Source organism: Camelus ferus, chromosome 24 (assembly GCF_009834535.1).
Source record: "Camelus ferus isolate YT-003-E chromosome 24, BCGSAC_Cfer_1.0, whole genome shotgun sequence".
Lineage (NCBI taxonomy): Eukaryota > Metazoa > Chordata > Mammalia > Artiodactyla > Camelidae > Camelus > Camelus ferus.
Genome location: NC_045719.1, coordinates 7,670,757 through 7,680,227, shown reverse-complemented (window position 1 = coordinate 7,680,227; position 9,471 = coordinate 7,670,757). Strand labels below are relative to the sequence as shown.

At 44.9% G+C, this 9,471-nt stretch overlaps 1 protein-coding gene across 2 annotated transcripts in view; it reads right to left on the bottom strand.

Annotated features, from left to right (window-relative positions):
- The window catches only part of COLEC12 (collectin subfamily member 12), a 153,344-nt gene that overhangs the window by 23,716 nt on the left and 120,157 nt on the right, over positions 1-9,471 (bottom strand). For both annotated transcript variants that reach the window (XM_032467209.1, XM_032467210.1), the window contains one exon: positions 4,003-4,125. In XM_032467209.1, coding sequence (XP_032323100.1) covers positions 4,003-4,125 — 123 coding nt within the window. The remainder of the gene's footprint in view (positions 1-4,002; positions 4,126-9,471) is intronic.

The window sequence follows — 9,471 nt, the reverse complement described above, 5'->3', positions numbered from 1 at the left end:
AAGCCTTCCCTGATGACTTGATCCCACACCAGTGGAATGTTTGTCTGAATGGCAATAAAAAGGGCCTCTGTTGATTGAGTGCCTATTCTTTGCAAGGTGCATCACATGACTGCTATTTTACAGATGAAAAATGCTGAGGCTCAGAGATGTTCAGTAACTTGCCCAGAGTCACACAGCTTGTAAGTGACTAAGTAGGATACCAGGCCAGGAGGTCTAACTCCAAAATCCACACTTTCTCTGAAACTCCACATTGCCTCTCATTGAGTAGTATTTCTTTTCCCTAAATATGGCTTCTTCCAAGAAAAAACCCTTCATGGGAAGGGCTATGTCTTCTTTATCTTCCCTTTACAGTCATCAACCTCAGATGTTTACCGAGCCGGATACAGAGGATACAAGAGACATGGCTCATGGCCTAGTGCCTCGTGCTCAGGACGGTCCACACTGTCCAGTTGTGGGAAACACCCCCCACACACACACACACACACTGGTCCCTGAGGCCTCCCAGTAATACTAATTATGCTCCCTTGGAATGCACTCAAGACGTTTCTACCTTGAACACTATTTCAGGTTTCATTACAAAAAGACAGAAGATCTGGTTATGGGGTGTTACCCTAGATTCTAAGGGCAGCTCCACGGTGTGATCCGATGCATCTGAAAGGCTGCTTATCCAACTGTGACTGCTCCCTTGGCAGAGCTGAGCAGCAAGGCAGACATCTCCTGACTAGGAATGTGGAGTCAGGAGAGGTTCTTAATGAGAAGGATGCAGATGTCTTTTTGATCTTAAGATGGATGCCTGCTGGGCAGGACAACAGAATAGGATTTTCCTGTTCATGGAATGTTCTGGACTCACTGAACTCAGGAGGTGGCTTCTGCCGTGGAAGCTCCATAGACACAAGATAAGAAGCCCAGGGCAGAGGGGGCACAAAGCTGTAACTGTCCAAGAACGGCCACAGCCGGCGTACTGAGCTCTCAGCAATCCTCTGACCTGTGCAAATTCTCTGGAAGGAACTTGAGTCACAGCCTAACTTGTTGCTGTGTAAGTGACAAACCAGGAGATGTAAAGAACAGTTTTGAGGAAAACACTATGGAGTTGCTTTTGCTAACTGATAAGTAAAGGAGTTTCTATTTTATTTCCTTCCAACGTCTCCTTCAGAGAAACCTCTCCCTTCACTGAATATTCTTTTTTCTCTTTCTTCCTTTTTTTTTCTTTTTAAGTGGAGAGAGTTTCTCCAGACTTCAAAGGGAGATGTGTGAAGGGAGACCTTATCTTTCTGCCTCTTACCATGTTGGGTCACCAGAATCTTATCAGCAAGAAAGAGGAATCACTGTTTAAGTAAAGAGAAAAGACATCTGGAAAATATCAGAAGTTTCATTCATTAAGGCTGTTTGAAAACCAGAATTGCACTTCGTATTCTCTTATTTTTGTCAGTAGAGGCCTGAAGGATGGGGGCCTTGATGGAGGGAAAGAGGGGCAAGAATGTCACCTTGTCCCCTCCTGTCTCTCCTTCAATCTCTCTTCCCCCTTCACCCCGGCCAGATACACCCCAGAGCAGGCCAGGTGGTCTTCAGGATTTTAAGTCTCTAGATAGGGCTTTGAGTCCCTGAGCACTGACTGCACAGAATTCAGCCCTGATCTACAATTCATCCACCCACCCATCCATCCGCCCATTCGCCCATCCTCTCATTAGTTCATTCAGTAAACTTTACTGGGTACCCAATAAGTACCATGAGGCTGGGTGCTAGTGGGAGCTACAATATATAAAAGAGAGTCTCTTGTCTTCGTGGTGCTTACAGTCTGGGTGGTGAGAGACCCACTGGCCATAAGGATACAGTATGACAGGGGCTAAGGGTGAAAAAAGATGCCGTGGGGACCAGCAGGAGGGCACTAACTCAGCTTTCAGCGGCTTCTTGCAGGTCATGTGTCTAAGGGAGACATGAAGGGAAAGTCCTGAAGAGAGAGGTGGAGAGCAAGGAAAAGGTGTTCCGGGCAAGTGGACCAACACAAGCAGACACTAGAGCCAAGAAGGGCTTTCCAGTGTCATAAAAATGGAGGAAATACCTGTTCTTTATAAACAAAGCTCCCTCCTTTGGACCTTTCTGGATAATTCTGAAGGCATAAAGATCCTAGACCTCATCTCCTTGCAGAGGTAAAAATGACAAAATATCATACAGAGGTATTTCTTCAAACCTTTCTCATCTCTCTTTACTTTCATGATATCACACGGTGCTAAGCCCTAAAGATACCTATTCAGTGGCTGTTTGATTTCAAGCATCTCTTTTATCTGAGTTCACTAGGAAAAATCATGGAGAAGTGAGTAATGACTGAAATAACCCAGTAAAGAGAGAGAGCCAGGCTGAATTACCTGGGACATAAAACACCCTCCTTTTCCCCACGAGGCTACCTCCCCTCCCCTCCCCTCCCCTCTGTCCAGCCCTTACCATGATTTAATAGTCTTTCTTAACACTTGCTCTGTTAATCCTAGGTTAGATTAACTTATTACAATTGAAATAAAATGAGCTGATAATTTTCCAGATTTCTATTGCCCAGATTCATCAGTCAATACACTACAGGATGCATATAATTTTCTACAAATATAGCCTTAGAAGTGGATTTAACAAGCCTTGACTATACTGAGTATTTTAAACACATTTTGCCATTCTAATGGCTAGAGCTGTAAAAATGCAGTTATGAAGAAACAAGGAACAGAGTTAGCCACTCTCTACTGGGACCAACCTTAGGACAGGTGGCTCAGTGACATCACCTTTGCTCATCTCAGTCACCTTGAAGAGTGGCATTATTACTGTCACTTTACAAATAAGAAATCAGAAACTCAAAGAGGTTATGACTTATATCCAGGTTACAGAGCCACGCAGAGGGCTTAGCACGGTGCCCGGCACGTCAGCAAGCACTTAATAAACATTCCCAGTTGTGTTACAGACGGTGGACTCAAGACTCGCACGTGGACAGTTGGGCTCCAAAGCCCATTCTCATTCCAGTCCATAGTTTTCTCAGGAAACCTCTCAACACTGGGAGAGCAGTGGGAGGAGCTTCAAGTGGGAGGCAATTCCCTTTGAACCTTTCTGTCCCCAGGTCAAACCTCAGGGGCCAGGAGCAGAGAAGGGACCGTGTGGGAGTTCTCCGCTATGAATCTGTCAGCTCTGAGGAAAGACAGCTGAGAAGTGAAGGTTCAGAGGAGAAGCAGACCCCATGTCTGCCTCTTGCTGAAACCAGACATGTCTCTCTCACATGTCTTTGTGAGGCTTTCTGAGGTTTGTAAAAAGGTTTATGTAGTTCATGATTCTGAATCAGGACACCTTCTACCTCTGGCGTCTGGAATGGGGTAGAGTTGGGGGAAGGGGGCGGTACCCACCAATACATTGTCTCCAAGCCTGGAGGATTCAGGCAAAAATCCTCCACTGACCTTAAACCGGACACATTGAAAGGATGCCTGACGTCCCATAAAGTAGAGCTGAGGCGGTGGTGCCGCCTCTGGGTTTAATTTCTGCAGGGTGATATTCTGATGGAGCTACATGGACAACAGGGGCCACAGTGAATGCACTGAGGAGAAAAAAGGGAATTAGTCGGCCAGTCCCTGGGTGAAGGAAGTCCTGTCTCCGAGATCTTATCCTCTGTCGATACAGTTTTCCTGTGTGCTGACTCCAGGGCTTTTGTAGGGCCTCTTGGAGATAAGATGAAAAGAGATGAAGGAAGAGGGAGTATCTGCAAATAAGTAGGGAAGAGCAACCAAGAGGAAAAATCTTTTTAACTCACAGAGGACCATTATTATTGCTGACACGACTCAGAAGGGATGGCGGCTTCCCTCGCCTTAGACCCACAGCTGCAAGAAGCTCAAGACACGAAGATGGGGTTTATGACGGTTCTAAGTTTTGCCTCTGAGTGGCATTAATGAAATGCTTCATACTTGCAAACGTACTTGTTTTCTCAGGCTTCAATTAACAAAGGGAAAATAGCTATTAGGAAGGAAAAAGGAACGTGCTTACCTTTGTATCCCAGAATGGCTACTGTGATTGTGAGCAAGGCACACAAAATGTACAACAGTATGATAGAAAACTTCAGTGCCCAGTTATTTTTACATTTGGTACATTGTGTTCCTTCCTGAATACCTGTAAGGAAAGTCAGATTTTAATAATAGTAACCTAAAACACCATTTCAAAGTATCTTTTTTGCACTTTGGTTCAAATACTAGAACTAAGAATGGTTTTTACATATGCCTTACTACAGGATGAGGGGTATTTTAAAGTCAAATATACTCACCACTTGTGCAACACCGTATGTTGTTATAAATGTATTTAATGACTTGAAAAGAGCACAGAACTTTGTCTCATAGAATAGTTTCAAATCATATTCCATTACGATAATTATAATTTTAATAAAAATCTCTACATGACAAAAGATTGAATAAAAATCTCTACATCACGACAAAACACCCAAAACTATTTGTTTCAGCCGTTATTGGACCTACAGTAATTCAAACACATCCACCACCACCACCAACAAATGGTGACTTGTCCCCTGATGTTTGTCTCAGCGGTGTACTCAAGCTAGTTCCTACTGGCTTGCAAGACTCAATTGTTAAATTTGTAGGAATTTGGGGAGCTGGTTGTTAAACTGTTGGTAGCCTGAAATCAACCCTGGAGGGAGTATTCACAGCATGGAAATGGACAAACACTCCAAACAGTGTCCTCCCACACCTGAACTGGTTTACCAGCATGCCCCTGGTTGAAATGTACTAGAACTGACTGCAGAAGATATAGGTAATTTTATTATTACAAGGCTGAAAATAAAACCACTTTTGTACATTACATGTATACAGAACACAGACACGGAATCTTATTTAAGTTATCACAGTGATTTGAATAACAACTAGGGAACAACCAGAAAAACCAGACATTTTTGATGAGAAGAGGTACATGTTTATTGCCCCTAGTTGAACTTTTTGAAAAAACATTCTAGTCTAAGTGGTAAACCACCATCATTTCTGCAAGTGACTCCAGAAACTAACCCATAAAAAAGGAACTTTCCATTGGATTGATTAAAAACACAGAAGATGAAGACCACAGAGATTTTGATGCGAAAATCACACTGTAAGGGGCTTCGGGAGAGCCCTTCTTTCGCTGGCGGGTTTCCCTGTGTGTCTTCCTAACAGCGTCCCCCAGGGGCAATGGCACATTTAAGGACTGATCTCCTGTAATTGTGCTCAATAACTTTTGATGGGTAAATGGTGAAGATTAAGCCACAGCCACAGTTTCTCTCCCTTGGTCTGTAATTTTACGCATTGTGCCCTTCTTCAGTGAAAAGAGTCCTTCAGCTGTGTGTAATGCAAAATGATGAGAGAAACAGCATGGAACAATGACTCATATTTAACTTTCAGGGTTTAGCCAATCCCTCCCGTGTTCTGGGCTACACACTGAGAGGAGGGGGCTCAATCTGACTGTTCCATGACTGAGAGCCGCGATTCTCACACTCCGGAGTGCATTGGATTCCCTTGAAGGGCTCGTTAGAGCACAGCCTTTCTAATTCAGGAAGTCTGAGAAGGCACCTGAGAATCTGGATTTCTAACAAGTTCCCAGGGGATGCCCATGCTTTGTTTGGCCACTCTGCTTTAGAACGGTGCTTCTCAAACCCTCAAGTGCTTACAAATCACACTGTTGAAATGCAGATTCCGATTGGGTTAGGTCTGAGGGAGAAGCTAAGATTCTGCATTTCTAACAAGGTCCAGAAGATGCTTCGCTGGAGAAACACATTTTTGAGGAGCTAAGGTTCATTTTAGAAGATGGTCATGCTGGGTCAATCTTGGGTTAGCCAACAACTTGAAGGTGAAGCTGGAAAATCAGACTCATGGATCAAACAGACCTAGCATTAGTCAGCGTCTCAGCAGCCCAATTTTCTTATTTCTCGTACTCGTTTCCTTTTCCGCCCTCCTTCTTTCATTGCCACCTGGATGTTTCAGTGCTGCCTCTCATGTCCAGAACTGACCTCGGTACTCGCCCTGCCAAACCACATCTCCAACTTCAACCCAACTTTCTTATTTCTATCCGGTCTAAATACTGTGACCATCCCAGTCCCCCAGGTGGTCAAAATCAAAGACACCCTGAAGGCTTGTACTAAATTTCTAACTCAGGCTAGTCACCAGGCCCTGCTAATCTTCCTGTGGGATATTTTTATCAGGATCATCTCATCTACAGTTTATTGACATTCACTTGCTGCCTACACCGTACCAGACTATAAGCCAGGTACTTTACAACACCTTTAATTCATATACTAACCCTTCATGGGGGCATGGTGGTGAGAGCCGAAACGAGGCCCCATAGACATCACAGCCAGGATTCAAACCTGAGTCTGACTGACTCTGAACACCATGCTCCCTCCCCTGCACCACGGGGCCTCTCTGGTCATGCTTTCCTACCCATTTCCATTCTCCTAGTGTGAGTTTTTTTTTGTCTCAGTGGAACCTTCCTCTTCCATTCCCACTGGAATCCAGCCTCACCCTGTACTAAAATACTGCTGACCTCATGATGACGCCAAAAATAGAAAAACAAAAACACAAGCATTTTCAACGACCCACCCTTAACTACAGGATGAACATACTTACACACACACACACACACACCTGCTCTTAAACTCCCTATTAGCTGACAATTTAAAATAAAACGAAGATCCTTTACATCCAGTTAGAGTGAGAAAATACTTTTGGGATTGGGATGGGAGAAGCACAGAGAGACCCACAGACATGCCACGCCTCGTGTTCAGAAAACAATTAACTTGCTTTGGTGGCCACTGCAAAACCCAGGAGGAGGACAGACGCAGGGATGCTGTGGAAAAACCAGGTGACACTTTGACCGCTGACTGAGGGTCTCATTCCTTTTGACCTTTAGTACAATGATGGGGGAACTCTTTCTGCCTCTCAGGAGTTATTTCTTGCATTCCATTAGAAGAGCCTCAGAGGAGAGATGATTATCTACCAGATGACAGAATCTGGGGTTGGAGGGTGGCTTAGAGGTCATCTGGTCAACGTCACCGTGTTACTGATGGGGAAAGTGAGGCTGGCGAGGTGAAGCAGAATCAGAAGGAACGCCCCCGGCCTCCCGGGGCAGAAGTCCTTCCCCTCCTCCTCGCCTGGTGTGCTAGCGCTGTGTCTGCCACCAGGCATCTTGTGCACGTGGCACTCAGGCAGATCTGCTCCCAGACAGTTGTCGCTGGTTCACATTCTGAAGGGCAGGGTCACTTCCTCATGACACGAGTTTCTCGCTGCTGACTGTATCAGCACTTAATCCGTATCAGATGGCACCGCCTGGTCTCCCGTCCCACGTGACACACTTTCTCCGTCTTGTTTTTTCTCCCTCCCAGGACTTATTTTTAATAAGAATTCTGTTTTATCTTTCCCTCTCTGCCCTCCGCTGGGAGGACATCTGGCCAAACACACGGATGCCTACTACAAAGAGACCCTGCTGGCTCTCATGGCTGGGGGACCCCTCCTCCTTGAACCTAGATGGTCACCAAAAACATTCAAGAGAGATATCCCCCTGTTACCAGCCTTTGTAGTGTTTGTTTTCTTAGCATTACTTTCCAGAGACTGGGGACTTTGTTCCCATTGTGGGGAGGGGGTGGGGCGGGTAGGAAGGGCAGGGAATGGACCTGCTAGTGCTGCGGATAACAGATTCAAGTTCTAGAAATGAAGCAGTTCGCCCCTTACCACCAAGAGACCAGCTTATCACAAAACCGGGCCCACGCAGCACAGCTGCGATTCAGCAGGCCCCAGACAGACAGACGTGCCAGCGGGGTCCGTGCCCTCCCACTGGCTCCCCCTCGTGCACTCTTCCCACTGAACTTGATTCTTGGCTCGTGTTCTGAATGGATTTTCCAGCGTCCAAGTCTTTATCAAACAAGAAACCTTGCTGGGGTTGGGGGAGCCAAAGGAAGCCAGCACCACTCTGGTTAAGTCCTCGAGAATTCCACAGACGTCCAGAATAGGCTGACAATTTGGTCCCTAGTGCCCCAAAATCAAAGTTCCCCCTGTGGCCCTGTTTCCAATAACATATGTTTAAAGTAAGGAGATGGGGGTCGGTGGGGCCTCCGATCAGGGGGTGGTTGGCTGGTTGGAGAGAATAATTGAAAGGCTGCAGGAATGACAGTGGAGGCCAGAAAAATTCACCAGCAAAGAGAATTCCTTTCTGTTGTGGGTCTCCATAAACAGCCCGCCCAAGTCCTGTGGTCCCGGCTCCACGCCGGTCTGTTTTTCCAATCTTTCTGGAAAACAAAAGCATCTCCTTCACTATCCTGTTTTTCTGCCATCTTCGAAGGCGGCCTCCTCTGTTAAAATGGTTGCATGCCAACCAGTCCCCTTCCTCGCTGGGTGAGGGCCAGTGGGGGGCACTTCGGGGCTGTCTTGATCATCACACGTGTCTCGAGCTCAGTGGTGCTGCCATAAAGATCATGTTACTGTGGAGAAGCTTCTTAAAAGCTGGTAGACTGCAAAATCCAGGAAACCACTGGTTTTGATCTGAGTTTCACGGTGACGTTTTCATGTGGTTTTTTTATAGTTATTAATCCACTGCCCGGTGGCATATATTCCCATAAGCCTATGAGAATGATTTGGCTCTAACAGTAAAACTGATGATTCAAATAAATTCCTATAATTAAAACGCCCTCAAAAGCAACAAAACAGTGAGCATTAACCTCCTGGTTAGTTATCTGGATGTCAGGCAGTATCACTAGAACAAAAGTTAAATACGTATATTACATCCTACACTGGTAGGATAAAATGCTTTACTCTACAAATAATTAGTTTTTCCTTATCATAAAGGCCATTAACTAAATGATGGGATACGGATTTAGACAGCAATTTTTAAAAACTATTCATGAGTAATTTTGTTCCCCCAATACACATCCCAGCCCCAGACAACTTATTACACCAAGTTTCCCAAACCATGTGGACAATCATGAAAACGGAAGCAGGCCAAGAATTAAAGATGAAATCTCTTTCTGTGCACAGCATCTGTTTATTCATAAAGATACATTCAAACCAGAAAGATTATTTGGAAGAGAGTTTGAGCTTGAAATCTTCAGCATTCATCCTGAGCTACATAAAAAATTTTCCATGTGCATATAAAAAAGGCAGACAGTTCTGGTTTGGTATAAATATAAATAAATATAAATATAAATATAAATATATTCTTTAAAATTTATGATGCATATACCCTGCCTACTAAAAAAGGATTGTCATAGGCAAAGGTCAGATAAAGATGCCACTCAGAATATATAATGTCTGCCAGAATGGACAGTGTCTCAAGGGAACACCATTATTTTCTCTTTGTGGTTTTTATCATAAGAAATCCTTTATTCTATGAACTGTACACAAATGCCTTCAATTCTGAGGCGAGGGGTCCCGCTCTGGGGGGAGTGCATCCAGCCCGTCTCCTACTGGCCTTTCCTGACTGGTCCGTTCCCCT